At 34.4% G+C, this 23395-nt stretch overlaps 1 protein-coding gene across 8 annotated transcripts in view; it reads left to right on the top strand.

Moving 5' to 3' along the window:
• The window catches only part of ZNF280D (zinc finger protein 280D), a 109506-nt gene extending 86366 nt beyond the window's left edge, over positions 1–23140 (top strand). For 5 of the 8 annotated variants that reach the window (XM_064361323.1, XM_021666217.2, XM_021666216.2 and 2 more), the window contains 3 exons: positions 9507–9552; positions 17183–17238; positions 21210–23140. In XM_064361323.1, coding sequence (XP_064217393.1) covers positions 9507–9552; positions 17183–17238; positions 21210–21834 — 727 coding nt within the window. In that variant the 3' untranslated portion in view covers positions 21835–23140. Of the gene's footprint in view, positions 1–7472; positions 7501–9506; positions 9553–17182; positions 17239–21209 lie in introns of those variants that run through there. The other 3 variants (XM_021666219.2, XM_064361327.1, XM_064361326.1) reach the window with 3 other exon arrangements.
• The last annotated feature ends 255 nt before the right edge of the window (positions 23141–23395 follow it).

Below are 23395 nucleotides of genomic sequence, written 5' to 3'. Positions count from 1 at the left end.
TCTTTCACTTTTTTTTCTTAATCCAGTATATCTTTCTTTAGAATTATCGTTGCAGCACATATTAGTCATACCTTTAGATTTTTGGTTTATAGAGTTCACTAAACGTATTTTTAGGGAATGTCTATGAATACTCCTAGGTTCATTTTAGTCATAACTGTCTTTTATAAATAGTATAACTATTTCCCTCTAAATTATACTTCCATGTACTTGACCAGATTATAGTTCATCTGATACTTTGATCTCACCTCTCTGATTATGAGATCCTTCTGTACCCTCACTCTTGTCACTTTTGACTACCTGGAAAAGTTTACTATAATCTGCAAATGTGGAGAGGATACTATACATTTCCTTTTCTGCATCTTTTATTAAAATATAGAGTATCATTGTTTTTAATCATCTACACTGAAAAATATCTGTTCCTCCATACCACTGTGAAATATGGTGCTGTGAAGAGTGCAGCTTTGAAATAAGATGATTTTATGTTTAAATCCTAGTTTTGTATCTAACTGACTCTGCATTGCTCAGCTTCCTCATCAGTAAAAGATATGTAATAAATTCCTTGCTGGGTAGCTGTGAAAAATAGAGATAGAGATAATGTATAAAAATTAATTAGACTGGGAATGGTGGCTCACATCTGTAATCCCAGCACTTTGAGAGGCCAAGGCGGGTGGATCACAAGGTCAGGAGATTGAGACCATTCTGTCCAACATGGTGAAACCCCTTCTCAACTAAAAAATTAGCTGCTTGTGGTGACATGTGTCCATAATCCCAGCTACTTGGGAGGCTGAGGCACGAGAATCACTTGAACCCAGGAGGCGGAGGTTGTGGTTAACCGAGATGGCACCAGCCTGGTGACAGAGTGAGACTCCATCTGAAAAAACAAAAAACAAAAAAAATTAATTAGTTAAATTATTAATTTAAATAATTTAGCTAAATATTTAATTTAAATTATTTGGCACTGGCCTGACAGATAGCAGACACTCAATAAATGCACACAGTTGTTGCCACTGCTGTTTTAGCCACTGCTGCTACTACTGCCACCACTACTGTTACTGCAGCCCCTGCTGCTATTGCGATGACTGCTGTTACTACTATTACTTCTGCTACTTCCTGATAACGGGAAACCCTGGAAACTACTTCTCAGTGGAATCTTCTCATTATTGAGAGTTTTAATGACAATACACTATGGTTATTTGTAATTTTAACTTAAAGTTCACAGGTCTGGCAGCATATGTTTCAAAACTGCTGGGTGGATGGCATCTTATTGCAGTGCTTTAATGAATCTTGTAAGATTCTCTAATGTTAGAATTGAGAGTATTCTGGTTTTTCCAGTCCAAAAACTGTGAATCAACACTGCCTTGTTGAAAACTAGCACACAATCCTCTCTGTTTAGAAAGAAAGAATTTCTTTATTGCTTATGGAATCCTTTCTTCAACTAAAACTTTTTATTAATTATTACCAGGCATTTATTTTCAGAAATCTTGGCTACTTATTCAGTACTACTAATTTTATAAAAATGTTTAATTGTACTAGTTAGCAATAATCATGTAGCTTTTTGTTTTGAAATGATTTTTTAAAAATCTGCCTTTTTCAAATATTACAGATACTGTAACTCAGTCGTGAGTTCATTTCTCAGTCCATTTCTTCCCTCCTCTGTTTCCCTGTTTATCTACCTGGATGGATGAATTATAACAAAATAGAAGTAAAGGCTTGAGTTTTGTACGTTTCTTTTTCTTGCCAAAAAGTCAAGAATAGAATGATGATTTCTTATAGCAGATCTTCACAGTGTAAGAATCTGTGGTAAATACATAACTCCAGCTTGCTAAACTAGGCTACTTAACTGGTTGCCTATTTTATTGTTGAATCAAATATCCTAAAAGCCACAATATGAAGAGATTTTAAAAGTTAATTTAGTTCTCCAAGTGACATCCATGTTTGTTCTAAGCAAAGTAGAATGGGAAAAACATTGGCAGTCAAAGTATTAGAGTTTGAGAACCCAGCTGTCTCACTAACTTTAAGGGAAAATTACTCAGTTTCTTTTTCTGTGAAATGGGATTGAAAATATCTGTGTTTTGAAAATTTTAAAAATATGTAAAATGTGTTTCACAGATGTTAATGTGTGTATTATACTTTATTAAATCCCCCTAATTTAATGAGGTTTATATTTAGCACCAGTAGTAACTACATGGCTCATTAACAGTATGATATAGATAACCCTCCCATATATTATTAGTCACTGAACATTGATACCCTACTTTTTATGTGTATAAGATTCTATGTCAGGTGTTGGAAATGAAAATATAAATAAAATGTGGTTTATACTACCAAAGCAATTACAGAATAATGGAATTAGAAATGTAGACCCTGAATCCACATTTTTTATAGGTCCTACAGTCAACTGATTTCATAATCAATTAAACAGCTAATACCATATATATATTTCATTATGGGATTTTTTTGTGAATGCTGCATCAGAAGAGAATCTGGACCTATTCCCAAGGTGAAATGTCACTTTATTCTGCCACTCTCAAACCAATAAGTCATTAATTATTTTTCATAAATGTAATCAGTAAGTAAACTCTTTTAGGAATAGAATGGCAGCCTTTTTCTATAAATCTTATATTTAAAAATATTATTTATGTTAAAATATATTGTCATTGAATCTGTGATCATTGAAGAATATATGAGTTCATTCCATTATTTTCCTGTGAAATTTTGAACTTACTCGCAGGAATTATTGGCTCTGGTCATAATTCTAAATTATAATTCTCTAGTTCTTACGTGCTCAGAATTGTCAGGATCTTCATTTATTTCTTAAGATTTTTGAAAAAACTAACGGATATGATCTATTGAGTTTATTTTGGGCTTGTCCCACCATGGACATTAATATCTCAAACCAGATCTTTAGGAACTGTAAAATAGTTCTTCCTTTTCAAAATAGACTTAATATATTTGCCCCTGGTATGTAATTGCAAATCAGTAGGTAGGATCTGAGCATCAAGATATGGTGATTTCTGGCAATTTGGACTTCTGCCTTTGATATCTGGTAAGCAGGGAGAATTTGAGACGTAGTGAGATGGAAAAATAAATGCAACTTTAGTGTATTCTTTCATTTAGGACAAACTGTACCAATCTCTACCAGTGATTCTCAGCTTACTACCATTTTTTTCAGTCTCTGGTTCCTAAGGGTCATTGATTCTAGATTATAAATTAAATATCCAGGGTATAATTCAATATTACCAACAAACCAAAATAATAAAATAGAGCCCTAGACTGTCATTAAAATCTTCTGCCTACATTGATGATGGTCTGATATTTTTCTTTACGTTTTTACACATGAATATTTTGGTCTTTTTGATTTCTTTTCTCTCTGTCTTTACCTAGTTCTTTCTTCTATCTATCTAACATGATTTTTCTGCTCTATCTTTGTTATAATAGCTTTAGATGGCCAAATCATACCCTAGTGTTCTAAGATGAGTAGATCATTTCATACTAGAAAAAATAGGACTGGTCCTAAGGAGGGTAGACCAGCAATCAAAATTAATGTCTATTGTTCTGAGGTGAGGTGGAAGCATGGCAGTAGAGATATTTAGGTGGTGAAAGGAACCTCTGTTGTATACTCTCAAGCAGATTCTGAGCGAGAAGATTGAGTCGATACTCTAACCATACCCATGACAATAATAGCTCACATTGAGCACATGCAGTGTGGCAGGCACTCTTCTAAGTGTTTTGCATTTATTTATTTACCGATTTAATTCTTACATATTTGTGAGATATGAGCTGTTACTGTCCTGATTTTATGGATGAAACATCTGAGATACAGATATCTTAATTTGCCCAAGGTCACACATTGCTGTTAAGTGGAAAGCCTCAGTTTAAATTGTCTTCAGAGACTAAACTACTCAGTACTATCCTCTGTTGCTTCTCTTCTGCTTGTAGTGCTAGATGTACATCCTGCCTTGTTTGTGATTGGCCAAGAAACTTGATAGGACTAAGCTTCAGTGTTAAGGCCCTCTTTCCACAGAAGGGTAGGCAGCAACTTACACAATCATAGGATTGGGACAGTAATCTAGCATGCCAGTTTACCGTCTCTCATATGTTCTATTGCTCAAACTTCATAGAAATGCTGCCCTAATGATGTTTGGGCAATATAACGTTTGAACAAAGAATGGTGTAAATTGGTCTTTTAGTAGGATTAATTTGGCAGTGATACTCAGCATGTTTTAGAGTGGAAAAGATTTAGAGGCAGAGAGATCAGTTTTCCTGGCATGATCATAAAGGGAGCCTGATTCACAGGAGAGGAACTGGCTTGAGGCAGTACAGTGGAAATTTGAAGTAGAACCCACACATTTAATCCTCGTTCTATTGTTTAATGGCTTTCTTTTTTTTTTTTTTTTGAGACGGAGTCTCACTCTTGTTACCCAGTCTGGAGTGCAATGGCGCGATCTCGGCTCACCGCAACCTCCGCCTCCTGGGTTCAAGCAATTCTCCTGCCTCAGCCTCCTGAGTAGCTGGGATTACAGGCATGCGCCACCATGCCCAGCTAATTTTTTGTATTTTTAGTAGAGACGGGGTTTCACCATGTTGACCAGGATGGTCTCGATCTCTTGACCTCGTGATCCACCCTCCTCGGCCTCCCAAAGTGCTGGGATTACAGGCGTGAGCCACCGCGCCCGGCCCTGTTTAATGGCTTTCTAACTTTAGCATTTTTAGGCCTCAGATTTTCTCATCTGCAAGATGGGAGCAGTTGAATAGTATAATCTCTTAGGACTCAAGTCTATTACACTGTGATCTCTGAACTGAATTGTCAGCTGTTTGAAAAATAATAAATTGGAATAAAAATGGAGGAGTCATTCTCTGGATTTTGATTTTGAAGTTATTTGAAGAGAAGTGATGGTTGGTGGCTGGGTGTAGTGACTCACACCTATAATCCCAGCACTTTGGGAGGGCAAGACAGGAGGATCACTTGAGCTCAGGAGTTCATAACCAGCCTGAGCAACGTGGTGAAACCTCATCTCTACAAAAAAAGTACAAAAATTAGCCAATTGTTGTGGTGTGACTGTGGTCCCAGCTACTCAGAAGGTGGAGATGGGAGGATCTCTGGAACCCGGGAGGCGGAGGTTACAATGAGCACTCCAGCTTGGGCAAAAAATAAATAAATAAGTAGAAGTGGTTGGAATTGTATATAAGGATGAGATACACAAGAGGCAGGTCTGAGTGATAATATTTCCATATCAGTGTTCTGTAAGCACCACAAATCCAGTATGTCCAAAACTGAATTTATTTTTCCCTCAAAGAATCCTTTTTCCCTCCTCTGAATTCCGTATCATAAATAATCTCTTACTACCCAGGGTAGGCATTTGAGGGGGTCATATTTGTTTTTCTCATTTACCTTTATCCAGTGTATACTTTCATTCTTTTGCTTTTAATTTGTTCTCATTTCCCTAAACCAATCTTTTCTCCATTGACTCTTACTGTTTTACTTGAGACAGTCATTAACTGTCTAGTCTTCCAACAATACAGCCTTTTTTCTTTCTGATACACAAATTTGGTCATACTTTCCTATTAACCTTAAAGTTCTTAGCATGAACACTTTAGCATGGAAATCAAGACCTTCCTTGAAGAACCACTTGTATGTTTTCAGCTTCATCTTTGACTGCTTTGCTTTGTGCCTGACATTTCAGTGATATGAGACCACCAAGGTTCTCATTTTGTCGTCTTCATACTACTTTGCTTTTGCTCTGCCTTGGATCACTTTACCCTGCTTTGCTAACTCCTGTTCTTGCAGGACCAAGTTCACTATAGTATTTCCCTGCTTCCTTGCCTCTTTCCCTTTCATAGTGGCTTAGTTCTGTGAACTAAGATGTCTCCTCCAGAACTTTCATAATGTAATCATTTGCTTCTTTATGTTTTCTTGGCAGTGAACTCCTTGAGAGGAGAGAGAGTCTTTTTTTTAACTTTGGACTGGAACACTTAGTACAATACCTGAAATATGTGTACAACCTTGTAAATGTTTTGCTCAGGCACCCTTTCCACATACAAATATATTGATAATTCTAAGAAGAAATGATCAGAAATGGTAGACTAGATGTTTACTGTTATTTCTTAGTCTGATGATTAAGATATTAAATTTAGTCCCTGAATGTCTTAGTGAAGGTATTTTAATTTAATTTTATTTTGCTTATGTGTGTGTGTGTGTTTTTTTTTTTTTTTTTTTTTTGAGACAGAGTCTTGCTGTTTTGCTTAGGCCAGAGGGCTGGAGTGCAGTGTGCAATCATGGCTCACTGCAGCCTCTAAGACCTGGGCTCAAGCAATTCTCCTGCCTCAACCTCCTGAGTAGCTAGGACTACAGGTATGTACAGCCACACCTGGCTAATTAAAAAAAAAATTTTTTTTGTAGAGATGAGGTCTCACTATGTTGTCCAGGCTGGTCTCACACTCCTGGGCTCAAATGATCCTCCCATCTTGGCCTCCCAAAGCATTGGGATTACAGGCATGTGCCAGCATGCCTGGCCTGAGTAGAAGGTCTTGATTACTAGCTGACTTTACTACTGGTTGTTTTACAGCCTCTTTTCAACTTTTTTAGTATGCTTACAAATATTCTTAAAGATTACATTTCTAACATCAGCAATAAAGCTTTTGGCTTTTAAATGTTACTGGAAAGAAAGAATGTGGCCTAGCTGAAATGACTCTGAATATTTTTCCCCTTACAGCTCTTCTTCTCACCCCATGTTATGTTTATAGTGTGAATGAAACCTCAAAGGAACATACTACTATAAGTGAACCAGAATGTTAAATTTTGCATGGATTGGCTGGGCGCAGTGGCTTATGCCTATAACCCCAGCACTTTGGGAGGCCGAGGTGGGCAGATCACCTGAAGTCAGGAGTTCAAGACCAGCTTGACCAATATGATGAAACCCTGTCTCCACTAAAAATTCAAAAATTAGCTGGTTGTGGTGGCATGTGCCTGTAATCCCAGCTGTTTGGGAGGCTGAGACAGGAGAATCACTTGAACCTGGGAGGCGGAGGTTGCAGTGAGCCGAGATTGTGCCATTGCACTGCAGCTTGGGCAACAAGCATGAAACTTTGTGATTACGCCTAAGACCTGCAGAAAAATGCAAATAGGACCATTTTAGACTTTAGAGGGAAAAACTTGTCCTGTAGAAATATATCAGAAACGTCTATTTCAGCAGGTTTTCATAGAGGGGGAAAAATTATTTACTTCCAATCTTGATCACTAATGATGTTGAAATTGATCACCAGTCAGTCCTTCTGTTCTCTTTGCATTGAAATTTTAAATAGTGTTTGCTATAAATGCTACACTGTATTTTTTAAATTAAAACTTATTGTAACATTCACAGGTGAGAAATATAATTACTTAAAAGCGGGTCATCAGCTCAGAACTTTGAGCTTAGCAAATTTCACTATCTTCTACCAAAGTAATTGAATGTCTAAAATAATGACTATTTCAGCAGGTATCTTTAGTGAATAAGAATTATAGGTAAGAAAATTTTTCTTCTTTTCTAAAAGTGTTAATGATGTATTAATAGTCATATTAAAATTTATTAATCATTAAGCATACTTTTATAATTCACAATTTTAGTGTACATTTTAGGGATGAATTTTATAATTTAAAATTTACTGTATGCTTTTCTAAATATTTTTTAATATTTGTTTTTCTAAATGTGTTCACTAGTTGTTACAATTCAGAATACTAATATGGTAAAAGGCACAAAACAAGACTGAAATTATAGGCTTCTTAATGCAAGTTATTTCAATAACTTACTGTGTTCTCACCTACCAGTTTCTTGCCAGTGTAATAGAGAGTAATAAAAACCTCTGTCACCAGCCTCCATCGCAGAGATAGCAAGAAGACTGTTTCCTCTGTTGAAATGCCAGCAATAATAAACATGCTTAATGGGGCTCATTTTAATAGCTGCATACAATTAGTTTATTATAATAGGCAAATGCTAAAATGATTAGCATGGTAATATTTCTTTTATAATATAAAAGGTCTTACTTTGATAACATTTACAACAGTAAGCTGAGAGAGAAAAATATTTTATGAAATATTTAAACTGTCCTGTGACAAATTTGTTTTTCAAACTGAATTTAAAATGACTAAATGCTTAGAAACAAAAAATCAGTTTTAATATACACTTTTATTTCAAAACTTTATTAACTTACTTTTCCATACTTCTTACTTTTTAGACTGATTTTTCATGTTTTCTTACTACTTTATTACTGATTTTATTCTTAAAACTTATTTTCCTTTGTAATTTGTTAAAGCAGTGAAGTTATACTGTATACTTGATGTGACGTCATCTTTATAAGTATTGTGCACAATTAAATACTTGAGATAATTACAAAAGCTTTAACCCCCAAAATGATTGACATTTGTGTATTTTGTCAATTTTTTGTGCAAGTTTTATTTCAATTTGCTTAACAAGTTGGTTGTAAATTATTGTAGTGCACTGCCAATGTAGTGGTTTTACAAAGACATAATCTATTTTAAGTTAGCAGTTTTGCCTAATAGCTAAAAAATAGGTAACTAATTTCATACAGTCAATGATTAACATTTAGCAAAGTATTAGCATTTATAGTCCTAATTTTTAAAATATGCCCTCAAAAGATGGAAAAAGAAGGAAGATTTTGCCAACTCTGTATTTCATTGATTAGCCATGAGAATAGCTTTTAGGATGGTTGACATTTCTATCATATTAGATATCCTTTTTTTGTCAATGAAATTTAAGATAATATAGTCGTTGCTCATGTTAAATATATTATTTCTTAGGCTTAGCTATTAAGCCTTCATAGAATTATGTATCACTTAACTCTTGGTTAATGGCATGTCAGATCAGGTAGGTACCCTACCTACACAGATTAAAATTGAGCTTAATATATAATATCACAAATAATATTTAGTCATTTCTGTAGGTTCTAAAACGACGATCCTTTGGATAAGCTAGCTTTTAGATTAAATTGATTATTTTACAAGATTTTCTGGATGGCATATACCTTTGTTAATGTTATAAGTTATAATTAATATTTTTAGAAATCAAGAAGTTTTAATATTTGAGCAGTGCTTATGGAAGTTTTAAAGAGAATATATTCCTCAAAATTCTAATTATTTCTGTGATTTTACTGCCTCCAGAGTAAGTTAACAATAATATATATTTAAGTGGAATTATGTTGAATTTCACTGTAGATAAATTATTTATTTTTTCACTTTTAAAGTCCTGTAACCGTAAATCCTCAAAAGTGCCCTTTTGTTAGAGAACAAGGAAAGATACGTCTTTAATTATTGATTTAGCACATTTATTGAATCTACTGTTTAGTTTCATATATTTAACTTTTACCTTAAAACATTTACAAAGATCAATTTACTATTAAAGCATAGTTTCGATCTACATTTTAATTATTTTAGGCATGCAGAAAAAGAATTGTTTCATATTTTATCATCATATGTATAAAATAAAATATTCAATACTTATCTTGTTTTCAAGATTAAAAAAAGAAGCTCCCACAAAGGAACAAGAATCTGTGTCTAAGGTAAAGTTTGTTTTACTTTATACCCTAAAGGTTTATACACTTGAAAGTGTTATTAGTGTGATTTAAAATTTTTTTTCAATTTCAGTATGCATACGTCAAGAATATTTGGGATGTTGTGAGGAAGAAAAAAATTGAGATTTAAAATTTTTCACTAGATATAAAAATGTCTAGTCCTCAGTAAAATTTTAGGGTATTCTTGTTTTGACAAAGACATCTTATGTTTCACTTGTTTGTTATTTAGTTCAACTAGTGAGTAATGGAGATAAATTTATGAATTAAAAATCCCCAAATCAGTAAAATCTCAATTATTTGGTACACTGGAAAAATTAATCTTTCCAGGATTAATTTTCTGGGATATTTTAACTGTCAAAAGGTTAAACTAATTTTTAAAATAGAAATATTTTGAATATATATTAAATATGTTTTAGCTATCTTAAACAAGTACTCTGAATGCAAGACTCAGAATTATCACATAAATGTTATTTACTGGACAGTCTAATAGATGAGTGCAAATAGTTTTGCTCAACTACTTGCTCTCGTTGTCAGTTTATGTTGGTATTACTTAATAACTGTTTGCCTTTTTTTGAGTAAAATTAAGTGAGGTAGACTTGATATTTATCTTTTGAATACTTTCTGCCTTGAGTTGTACATTATATAAGAGAAATCCAGGCAGAAGTATCAGCCTTCTTCCAAGCAGCTTTGTTTATACCATAGAAAGTTTCCTTTTGTTAAAAAAATTTTTAACTACAAATAAATTTCTTTAACAGATGCAGGATTTTTTTTTGGTTGTTGTTGTAATCTCTTTCTTCTTGAGGGAGTTTTGGTAGTTTGCGTAGTTTCTGGTTTTTAAAAATTCTTCTGGCCGGAGATATAATGGAGCAAATATGTCATGTGATGCAGGGGTATACAATCCAATATTTTGCCCCCAAAATAATCATGCCAAATTTGTGCATTAACTCATAATTTGACAGGAAAAAAATGCTGCATACGTGAATTTAAATATGATCAACTTTTTTAGTATTGTACAAAGGATATATACTTTAGGGTCAGGGGAATTCGGTGAGCAATCAGGATATTCTTGTCTAGTCTAAAAACGATATTAAAATCACATACCATTACCTGATAGTATCAAGATAAAATGAATTTGAGACACTTTGCATGCAAATTAAAGATGATTATCAAATATTAAATGATATAGTATCAAATGACAAAATACATTATGCTGAAATTGAAAGCATATTGGTACAAATAGATTACGAATTTTTATTATGCAGATTATCTGTGTGGATATTTTGAGCCAAGTGGAAGAAGCTAAAGCTTTACAATCCGTAAACATGACTGTATATAAAGCTATACACTTAATAAAAGACGTATCCCTTTGCTTACAACAATTGAAGGTAATTTTGAAAGTGTACTTGATGAACATAAAATTTCAGCAAGAGATTTGCATATTCTAAAATTTGAAAATAAATGAAAATGAGTAAATAAATGAGAAATGCATGAGTCACTGGATGAAGAGCATTGATAATTATGAGGACTGTGCTTATTAAATAGAACTTAAGGTTATAAATGCCCTAATTTCATATTTTATTTAGAGATATGAAAAATTCAGTGAAATTCTTTCAGATTTTAAATTTCTAAACTGGAGAAAAGTTGTTTTATATAAATACATCTGATTTACAAAAACGAGCCACTAAGTTTGCACTAAAATATTCTGATGATTTAAGTTCTATAGAAATTCCATGTGAAATAGTTGAAAGCAGCATTTGATATCAGTAATATACAATCAAGTTTGTGTTTGAGTCTTCTACACTTCAGTAACATATTTTACTTAGTACAATCTTACACAGATTTGGGAATGTTATTCAAAAATTTTAAACAATTCCAGCCACAGTGGCATCCGGCAAATGAAGATTACTGTAAACTGAAGTTAATATAACATTTTTTTATGATTGTTACTTGTTGAAGAGAAATTGTTATACATGGCAGTTGGCTCATTTGAAAACAAAATAAGAAAAGAATTAGATTTGAAAATATACTATTGATGTGTTTGCTTCCATTAACCGGAAGAATAAAATAATACTGTTTTTGGCAGAAATAAAATGCTTGAATTTAAGCTAATGTGAGTTTAATTCACCTATTTTTAAATTTTTCAGTATTTTTCTGACTAACATTCGACAAAAAATTTAAGTACACAAAAATAGGCTGGGCACAATGGCACACACCTGTAATCCCAGCACTTTGGAGACCAAGGTGGGAAGATTGCTTAAATTCAGGAGTCCGAGACCAGCCTGGGAAACAAAGTGAGACCCTGTTGCTAAAAACAAAAAACAAAACAAAACAAAAACACACCACACACAAACAAAAGGGGTATTAATGTTTTCTTTTTCCTCAGGCACCAGTATGGCTTGGTATAGTACTTATTACAGAAAAGTTATATCAAAATTTTTGAGACTATTATGCTGAGCCAGAAAGTACCCCATGAGTTCTTTCTCTTTTCTATACCTTATTTTATTTTTCTGGAATTAAAAATATGTATCTTTTTTACACATTTGTTTAGTTTTCTGTACACCTGATGCTGTTTTTTTTTTTTTTTTTTTGATGTTTCAATTTATCTCTCTAACACTTGAAAATAGTTTTTCCAGTGTTCACACACATAAAAAAATTGTTGGGGGTTGAGGGGGGTTTCTGAAATCTCCCAGACTCCCACCTCAAGTTAAACTAGTTGCACTTGGCCGGGCGCGGTGGCTCACGCCTGTAATCCCAGCACTTTGGGAGGCTGAGGCGGGTGGATCACGAGGTCAAGAGATCGAGACCATCCTGGTCAACATGGTGAAACCCCATCTCTACTGAAAATACAAAAAATTAGCTGGGCATGGTGGCGCGTGCCTGTAATCCCAGCTACTCAGGAGGCTGAGGCAGGAGAATTGCCTGAACCCAGGAGGCGGAGGTTGCGGTGAGCCGAGATCGCACCATTGCACTCCAGCCTGGGTAACAAGAGCGAAACTCCGTCTCAGGGAAAAAAAAAAAAAAAAAACTAGTTGCACTGTAAGTGTATGCTTAGTTTTGTTATGTCAAGATTATCCTTTGCCACTCTCTTATGTTGGATGTTCTGTTTGCTAAACCATGAATTATTCCTCATTTCTTGTCTTCCTCATCATTTTGATCATTGCGTCCTCTGCTAGCTTCCTCAGAAGGTGTGCCTCTTTTTTCAGTCCTTGCATATCTGAAAATATATTTATACAAATGAGAATTTGGGTGAAGTACACAGAAACAATTCCCATGCCGTTTTTTAAATGTTGTTTTTACTATCTTCTTATATGCAGTATTTTTCTTAAGTCTAATGCATTTCTTGCTCCAGTTTCTTGGTGTTTAGGTTACATTTTTCTTTTTGGAAACTTTAGTGATTGTCTCTGTCACTGGTGTTTTGAAATTGCATGATATTTTCACCTATCCTTGTTTTTTCATTCATTACTTGGGCATTTGACGAACTTGGGAGTTTGGAGATTTCTGTTTGGGGGAAGTTTTGTTGTATTATTTCTTTGGTAACTATTCAGTTTTATTTTCTGTGTGTGTGTGTGTGTGTGTGTGTGTGTGTGTGTGTGTGTGTTTTAAGAAACGCCTATTATTCTAATATTGAACCTCCTGCATCAACTCCTTTTTTAAAAAAAAAACAACTTTTAATTATATGGTATTTTTTTCATGGCCTTTCATCTTTTTGTTTCAATCTTTTAAAAGTTTTCTAAACTTAATTACTTATTTTAGTTGCCGTAGTTGTAATTTTGGAAAGCTCTACAATTTTTTATTTGTTCTGTAGTTCTCTTTTTTTACAGTTTTTGTTATTATTTAATGAATATAACAACATACCTCTTTGGGGATATTAAATATTTTATATACACTTTTTTCTTTTGTTCCCAGCAATGCCTCTGATGTGTCCAAGCCCCTTTCTTTATTTCTTTTTGTTTAATTTGGTCTTTTTCATGTTAAAGTATATCTTTTGTTGTATGGTGATCCTTGCCCACCCATACATTGCTTTAAAATGAGGCTTAAATAATCATTGAAATCTGTATGTGTTTGAATGGATACAGGGCTGTCTAGCATAGCCATTCAGGTTGAATACTGCAGAACTCCTGCAAATACTGTTTACATATAGCCTTTGTAGTCTCAAAAATTCTTAATGTTTATCATATTAGAAATTAAAATCATGATATTTAAAAACTGTTGTCAAAAATAAAAATAATAAATATATGTTAACATAAACTGTATTTTTTCTGAAACTATTTTCCAAAACAATAGAAATTTAGTTAGAAAGAATGGCTTCATTTTACACTTTTGTATATTTCTTTAATGTCAAGCTTAGAAAAAAACTGGATTCTGTTTCTGAATCCAATATGTTGTGATACATACTTTTGGTTGAAATGTATGAATAATACCCAGCTTCACTCAGTACTTTAATAATCTTTTCAAATAATTGAGGTTATTTCCTTTGATACTACACCAAAAGTAGACAATTGGAAGTTTTTTTGCTTGTTGCACTGTGGAATCTAACTCCACATCACTGAACTTTTTTGCTTTGTTATATCAAAATCTGTTTGTTTTCCATTTTGAAGGGATCTTTTATCCATGCCTAATTTCGTAACATCATGCCTTGGTCATTTGAAACATACTGGTTCACTGAGTTTCCTAGATCTTCCAAATCTTGAAATATTTCATTATATAATATCAAGCACTCACATTAATTAATATTAGCATTAATCTAATCAGTGGTAGGTAGGAGTTTTTGCTTGATTTTATTACTGGAAACAAATACAGTCAGTTATTTTCCTTAATATGATAGGCTTACTTTCTTAATTTTTCAAAAAAAAAAAAACAAAGTCTACTGAAACTCAAGTCTAAATAGTCACAGTTTGACAGTCATTCTTTAAAATACAAATGGTGCTCTATGAAAAACGTGGGTAAGTAGAACTCACAACTCAATCACAGACCCAAATATTTTCAATAGGCAACGGTTGTGTCTTACGCATATTTGCATTTTATCAAACAAAATATTAAAAAGATATGAGCTCAAAGATTGAGATGTAATAAAACTCAATTTTATTAAATTTGTGTTGGTGTGGTGTGAAGAATACAGTGTCTGTGGTGGTGAAGAATACAGTGACTACTAGTACAGGTTGGGTTTAGTGCCACTGCCTTGAGTTATGTTAAGTTGGCAGTGTTTTTACACACCACTGTTTTTATACCAAGAATTGTGACCTCACATGCCTCCTGAAAGTGGCTTGGATTCCCCAACTGTCCATGTACCACACTTTGAGAATGGATGATATGAATTACGATGTGTAGCCTTCTGGATTTGTGCATTGTACAGCATGCACAATCTGCATGAGAATTGCGTAGGCTTCACTGTAGGAAAATTAGGTGCCGAACTGACTGATTCTTTGTTGAGGAGGATGGTCTCAAAATCGTTATGGAGAGGCCCGGTGTGGTGGCTCATGCCTGTAATCCCAGAGAGGATCCCTTGAGGCTAGGAGTTTGAGACTAGCCTAGGCAACACTGGAGACTTCGTCTCTACGAAAACAATTTTTTAACTAGCTAGTCATCGTGGCACACGCTGTAGTGCCAGCTACTCAGGAGACTGAGGTGGGAGGATTGTTTGAGCTTAGGAGTGCGAGGTCGCATTTGAACTATGATTTCCAGCTTGGGCGACGGAAAAAAAAATCATTATGGAAAATTTTTTCTTTATGGTTGATCATTGTCACCAGAGAGAAATCTAGATTCTAGCCGAGGGTGCTAGGTTGGGGAGTGAGTTCTCTGGGTGTTGGCATTCTGGAAGCCAGGCAGGGAGAGGGATTGTTAAATATGTGGACTTTTACTAAATCTTTGTGTTTTCTCAGTACTTCACGCCTGCCTTTTGCTGTTCCTGGTGTTCATAAGTCTAGACTATCTCCAGTTCAGAAAGTTAACTTTTAGGCTGGGCATGGTGTCTCAGGCCTATAATCCTAGCACTTTAGGAGGCTGAGGTGGGCATATCATTTGAGGTCAGGAGTTCATGACCAGCCTGACCAACATGGTGAAATCCCATCTCTACTAAAAGTAAAAAGAAGTAGCTGGGTGTGGCGGCACTTGCCTATAATCCCAGCATATGGGGGGCTGAGACAGCTGGATCACCTGAGGGGAGACCAGCCTGGCCAACATGGTGAAACCCAGTCTCTACTAAAGATACAAAAATTAGCCGGGCATGGTGGAGGGTGCCTGTAATCCCAGCTACTCAGGAGGCTGAGACAGGAGAGGCACTTGAACCCAGGAGGTGGAGGTTGCAGTGAGATCGTACCACTGCACTACAGCCTGGGCGACAGAGTGAGAGTCTTTACAAAAAAAAAAATAAATAAAAAGTAAGTAGGTTAACTTCTAGCCTCTTTGGTAAGGGAAGGGATAGGTACCTGTTGTATAAGTTGCGGGGAAGGAGCATTTAGATTTACTAGCAATGCTTAGCTTTTACTTTTTATGTACTAGATAGTATACTGACCGCCTGCAAATACCAGGTATTTTTGGTTCTCTGGGCAAATTGATTCTCTTCTCCTTGCACTCCTCCACCGAAGACATTAATTGTATCTTCCTCCATACTGCTAAATCAATAACCACTCCTCCATTGACTTTCTTCTAAAAATTTGTTGAAATCTATTTAGCAATTAGTATATTTTGTTGTTTTCTTCATCTTTATGAGTAGAAGTATTTTATGTCTTTGCCCTCATTTTAGCAGGGTTTAGAAAGGGTGAGTAGATAAGGGTGTGTGATTAATACACAATTATCAATTGTATAGGCTTGAGTCGGTCTACCATAGTGGTTAAGAGGTAGACATAGATTTGAATCTTTACTACTTATTGTGGTATTGCCTTAGTTCTTTACCATGATAAGTGGTACTTATTTCTCATGTATGAAAATAGTGTTAATAATATCTAATATGTGAATTAAATGAGATAGTGAAGGTAATGTTCTAATATACTGCTTCATGCATTATATGTGCTCAATAGCTGGTAATTGTTACAAGCTGTTAGGTTGGCCTATGGCTTACTGAGTTTTTACTCTTTTCTTTCTTACCTGTAAAACATTTGAAATAAGTAGAATATTTCTTACTTTGAGTACTGTTTTATATTTTTGGTTTGACAGTGGAAGGGTTACCATGACACAATATGAAATCATAAGTTCAGAAATGTTTTGTCTAAATATCTGTGCTTAATTTATTTATATAAAATAATATGGATGCATCTTGTTATTCAAATTCAAGTTGTGTTTTACTAGTTTTCTATTTAAGTAATTGTAATTATGACCCCCATTTGAAATAGAGGTTAAGAAATGCAGATATTGATATGAGTGGGTAACAGCTTTTTTACCTTGATTCAGAAACTTTTGGTACACTGACATTTTTATAGGTTTGAAAACATTTTTAAAACCTGTGCATAATTGTGAGAATTATTCTAATTATACTCTATATTTAATAAATTATTTTTATATTTCTTTGTTATATTAAGTTGCACACTTAAGTTTCTTTTATCTAGAAAGTTTGGTATAATAAAAATAGTTTTCTTTAAGATTAATTATGAATGTAAAAGAAAAGTATCATTAATTATTTCAGGAAATTACAAGACCTAACATGGCTGAAAGAGAAACAGAAACATCAAATTCTGAAAGGTAAATATAAGGAAAAACTGAATTTCTTAAAATTCAAGTATACAAAATAACAGTTGAGTTGCATTATTTCATGGTTAAATGGCAAAGGACTTTAATTTTTTGTATATAGTGCTGTTTTCAGTATTGGCTCTTAATTAAAACTTAAAAATTTTAATCCAACAAAAATATTCTCTTGGTCCTTGGTTTTTAAATCTTTTAAACATATAGAGTATATTTTTATGTTGTTAAATTTTTAAAAAACTACTTACTAGTAAGTAACATGTTGGCAGATTTTCTTTGTCCCTATTAAATGAAAACATTTACAAGATGCTACATGTTACAGGATGGGAGCAGTTATTGCAAATAGGTAATCTTAAGGGTTTTTTTTTTTTTGAGACGGAGTTTCGCTCTTGTTATCCAGGCTGGAGTGCAATGGCGCGATCTCGGCTCACCGCAACCTCCGCCTCCTGGGTTCAGGCAATTCTCCTGCCTCAGCCTCCTGAGTAGCTGGGATTACAGGCACGCGCCACCATGCCCAGCTAATTTTTTGTATTTTTAGTAGAGACGGGGTTTCACCATGTTGACCAGGATGGTCTCGATCTCTTGACCTCGTGATCCACCCGCCTCGGTCTCCCAAAGTGCTGGGATTACAGGCTTGAGCCACCGCGCCCGGCCCATCTTAAGGTTTTTTAAAAGTATTTTCAAAAAGCTGTAAGACTCCTTTTTTTTTTTTTTTTAATTGAGATGGAGTCTTGCACTGTCATCCAGGCTGGAGTGCAATGGCATGATCTCGGCTCACTGCCACCTCCACCTCCTGGGTTCAAGTGGTTCTCCTGTCTCAGCCTCCCGAGTATCTGGGATTACAGTTGTCAACCACCGTGCCCAGTAATTTTTTGTATTTTTAGTAGAGACAGAGTTTCACTATGTTGGTCAGGCTGGTCTCAAACTCCTGACCTCAGGTGATCTGCCCACCTCGGCCTCCCAACATGCTGGGATTACAGGCGCGAGTCACCACGCCCAGCCAAGAGTACTTCTATGGTAGGATCTCAAAAGTTTCAAAATTCAGAGATTGGCTTTTAAAATTTTCATACTTTGGTAGAATTTTAAAGAACATAAGATATGTCACAATCTTTTACCAAAAGAGAATCTGAACATCCTTTATTCCAAAGAAGGTAATTTTATTTTGTCTTTTAGGTAATTTCATCTATTTATATCTGTACGCTATATATTTTAATAGTAGGTTGCCTTTTAGTCTGTTGAGATTAATCTGTTGCCCCTAAAAGCAGATTATGGATTAAGTTCTTATGAAGGTGTTGCTTATACTTCAATAGTAAAGTTATCTAGCCCTTCCTTCACTGGCATTTTTTATAAGTTCTGGGGGGAAATGTTAACAAAATATGAACTGAGGAGTTAGAAAATGCAGACTAGTCATCTCCATATTATTTAACATTTTCTGTAAATTGTAGTTAGTCCATTATGATCTGAACAAAAATAAGAATTTTACAAAATTGAAATGAGGAAAAAAATTACAGTTTTTTCATGTGACATTGACCAGTTAAGGTCCAAAAAATTAGTTAAGAATGATTAAAATTAATGAGAGTATTGATTAAAATAGCCTGATGTAAAAATCAGAATCTTTCTACTCTACCAATAACATATGATTACAAAATACAATGGACAAACTCATTCAATCATAATAGTGACAAAAATGATACAACTAATTGATCACAGCCAGTTACAGAGTTCTTTGTTCCTTCATTCCCATTGCTTCACTTGACTGCCTTAAAAATATCTATATCTATATATAGAGAGAGAAATGTGCAGGATCTAAATGAAGAGAAGCAAAATTTTACTGTGATAAAAAATAATATATTAACTGAATGATAGACTATTTTACAAATTAAATTGTGAATTTAATGAACATTTATGGGATTGGTTTTGGAGACTTAAAAAAAGATTCACATATTTCTGCTTATTAATACAATAATGTATTTAATCATTCCTTTGTTGTTGGATAAGAGATTAGGTTTATGGCCGGGTGAGGTGGCTCACACCTGTAATCCCAGCACTTTGGGAGGCCGAGGCAGGTGGATTACGAGGTTAGGAGTTCAAGACCAGCCTGGCCAACATGGTGAAACCCCATCTCTAACAAATACACAAAAATTAGCCGGGCATGGTGGCGTGCGCCTGTAATCCCAACTACTCAGGAGGCCAAGGCAGGAGAATCACTTAAACCCACAATGGGGAGGTTGCAGTGAGCCGAGATTGCACCACTGTACTCCAGCCTGGGCGACAGAGTAAGACTTAGTTTAAAAATAAAAAAAAAAGATATTAGGTTTTAAATATTCACTATTTTAAACATTATATTAATGAGCATCCTTGACAAATATTTTTACATTTTTTTTTTTTTGAGACAGAGTCTCACTCTTGTTACCCAGGCTGGAGTGCAATGGCGTGATCTCGGCTCACCGCAACGTCCGCCTCCTAGGTTCAGGCAATTCTCCTGCCTCAGCCTCCTGAGTAGCTGGGATTACAGGCATGCACCACCATGCCCAGCTAATTTTTTTAAAAAATATTTTTAGTAGAGACGGGGTTTCACCATGTTGACCAGGACGGTCTCAATCTCTTGACCTCGTGATCCACCCGCCTCGACCTCCCAAAGTGCTGGGATTACAGGTGTGAGCCACCGTGCCTGGCTTACATTTTTAAAATATGAAATTTATGGGGAAGAGTTGTTGAATGTAGGTGATTTGTTTTATTCTAAAGTACACTGTTAATCAATAATTGTTAAAATTGGGTGCTGTTGGTTTAGGATAAAGACAAATCAGTAGAACAAAATAAATAGCAGAGAAATAGCCTTATACAACTAATAATTTAGTAAATAATTAGTTACCCTTTGGAAATGTTGCTAGGTTATTTGTGCAATTCATCGGGAAAACGTCTAAATGTCAGATAGATTAAATGTAAGAAATAAGATATGTAATCATTAAATTTATTTTAGTAAAATAAGCATCTTTAGATCTATATAATTGACAGGTGATCTTAGAAATCTTCTGTTTCTAGTATTTTATGATTCGCTAAATAGTTTCTGTTAACACATCAGGGCCGGAATAAACACACAGAAACACACACATATAAATATATATGTGCACAAACATGTACACACACATTGATGGTGTATGTGTGTTATATATTTACATACAGTTTTTCAGGCATGTGTTTATGTTTTTAAAACTAGGCTATTAAAAATTAGAGAAATATGTTTGAATGATTTTCTGATTTTATGTATGGAAAGACATTCCAAACATAAGAGGCTATTTAAATCATAAAGGAGGCTGGAAATGGTGGCGCTCATCTGTAATCCCATCACTTTGGAAGCAAGGCAAGAGGATTGCTTGAGCCAGGAGACCAGCCTGGGCAACATGGCAAGACCCTGTGTGTATCTACAAAAAAATAAAAAAATTAGCCAGGCTTGGTGGTGTGCGCCTATATTCCTAGCTACTTGGGGGGCTGAGGTGCGAGGATCGCTTGAGCCCAGGAGGTCAAAGCTACAGTGAGATATTTGCACCACTGTGTTCTGGTCTGGGTGACAGAGCAAGACCCTGTCTCAAGAAAAAAAAAAAAATCATAAAAAAGTATAGATTTCTCCAGATATATTTTTTTAGGCACTTTTACAAGTTAATAAGAATACTTAAATTTAAATTAGAAACAGGAAAGAGATATGAACCGATGAAAAATAACAGCCAGGACTAAAACTAGTTGATAGACTTTCTTTTAATATGTGACTCCAGAGTTTCTCTGAATCTTGCCTAGTAAAATGGCCTCCTCCTAAATTACAATGTTATAGCAAGGATTGGGAACTTGGATTTGTTTTCCTTTCTGGTGGGCAAATGTACCTTGACTTTTTTTTTTTAGACCATGTCTTTATTTTGATAGTATTCAAAAACATTGCTTTATGAAGAAATAGATAATAAATGACTTTATTTTTTCAGTAAACAAGATAAAACTGCTTCTTCAGAAGAAAAAAATGAATGTAATGCAAATTCATTTGAAGGCTCATCAACAACAAAAGGTGAAGAAAGCATAACAGTTTCAGATAAGGAAAATGATACCTGCCTTGCAGACCAGGAAACTGGCTCAAAGAAAATCTTCAGTGGTGATTCAAATATTGGTGCAGATAAAATGGAAAAGGAAAAACAAATACAGCACGTTTGTCAGGAAATGGAGTTGAAGATGTGCCAAAGTTCACAAAATGTAATTTCATGTGATCAGATTAAAGATCACAACTCCAGTGAAGCCAGATTTTCTTCAAAGAATATTAAGGATTTGCGGTTAACATCAGATAATGTTAGCACTGATCAGTTTCTGAGAAAAAGAGATGAACCTGAATCTGTTAGTTCTGATGTTAGTGAGCAAGGCAGTATTCATTTGGAACCTCTGACTCCATCAGAGGTACTTGAGTATGAAGCCACAGAGATTCTTCAGAAGGGTAGTGGTGATCCTTCACCCCAGACTGAAGAAGTAGTGTCTGATCAAACAGATAACATTCCTGGAGGCAATAACCCTAGCACAACAGAGGCAACAGTAGACCTGGCAGATGAAAAAGAAAGAAGTTGAAATTAGTAATTTAAGTTTCAGTGTACCAACAATAAGAGCATTTGGAACAGTGCGATCAGGTGAGCTCAGTGGTGCTGTTGTAGGTTCAGAAATGGAAATATGTAAGGGAGGTCACACATACACTTTACCTGTATGCTCAACCTATGTTTTCAAACAGATCAATTCACCATTAATAGCATGATTAGTAGGGATTCCCAAAAACATGGATTTTAATACAGGATTTTCATGGTGGTTACATTTGCAGTGGAATGGTCTTGTTTAATGGTTTTTGAGGAAGTGGGATTTGGTTGCTGACATGAATTGATATTAGTTATATTAATAAAGCCTTCTAAACTTCCATCAGATCTAAGCTAAAAATCCTTAATACCTGGATATCCTTTTCCATTAACTGAGAGGAAGGGATTTGGAAAGCATATACTTTTTGAGAGTAAATAATGGCTGATTGGCATTGTTAATGAAGGCTTTATTTTGAGGATGATGCTGGTAAATGGAGCATGCCTAGAGTGCTAAATTGATCTAATTAGAATTTGGATGAACATAAACTTAATTTTGGATTTAATATAACATTCCAGTCTGTCAGACGCATGTAAGCAGAATATTTGAATCGTTGTACCTCCATACAAGTATTAGCCTGCCAGGCTGTAAGTTTACCTTAATTAAACTTTCAGTGAAAGTGGAATTATTAAGATATAAATTTATATTTGTGCTTTTTGTCAGTGTGTAAGCTGTGCAGAAATTCTTTGATGTATTAGTTGTATTAATGTAAAGTAGAAACCCATTGTTGAAACTCTTGTAGTTATTATGCTTTTAATATTGTTTTAATGATCTTCTTTAGAAATAGGCCCATAAAAATGGTCTGGAAGCCAAACCAAAGTATGGTATAATGTAGATATTGTAAAGCAGTAAACTGAAAACATGTCCTGGCATGTATTCAGCCATGTTTAAGTGACTTTTCTGTAACTGTAAAATAAAAACTTCAAATGGGACCTAAAACAGTGATGTAAAAAAACTGGTTTTGGAAATTTAGCCTAATTTATCTATAAGATGGCTGCTAAATTGATTTTTCAGTTTTTTTATCATCTAGAAAATAATAGATATAGAAATGAATAATATGAAGAACAGTAGTTTGCTTTGAAGTACTAATAAACTTTTATTTAAAATGCTTCATTTTTACTTCTTAAAATGTGCTTTGAATTCATAAAATTTTATTTCACTGAATGTTCAATGTTTTAAATGGCCATTAAAACTCTGCTGTATATAGTAGTTTTTGAGTAAATATTTGCAATAAAAATCTGTCCCCGAATAATTCTATTTTTCTGATCACTGCTTGATTCAGATTACCTTTGTTGCCTTTAGAAATTATATACTTGTTCAAAGAAATTTAACATCAGTGTTAATGGTGAGGATTTCATTCCACATTCTGTAATTGCTGATACATTATTTTAAATTAGGACTTAAAGTAGAGGGGACAATATTGTTAATATTTATGAGAATAGATTTGCTTTATAAATTCTCTTCAAGACAAATAGAATTTAATATTATATTTTTATATCTGCTCAGC

The sequence above is a fragment of the Aotus nancymaae genome, unplaced genomic scaffold (assembly GCF_030222135.1).
Source record: "Aotus nancymaae isolate 86718 unplaced genomic scaffold, 86718_ANA_hifiasm-v0.15.2.pri h1tg000041l, whole genome shotgun sequence".
NCBI lineage: Eukaryota > Metazoa > Chordata > Mammalia > Primates > Aotidae > Aotus > Aotus nancymaae.
This window is presented reverse-complemented; position numbering and strand designations above follow the sequence as displayed.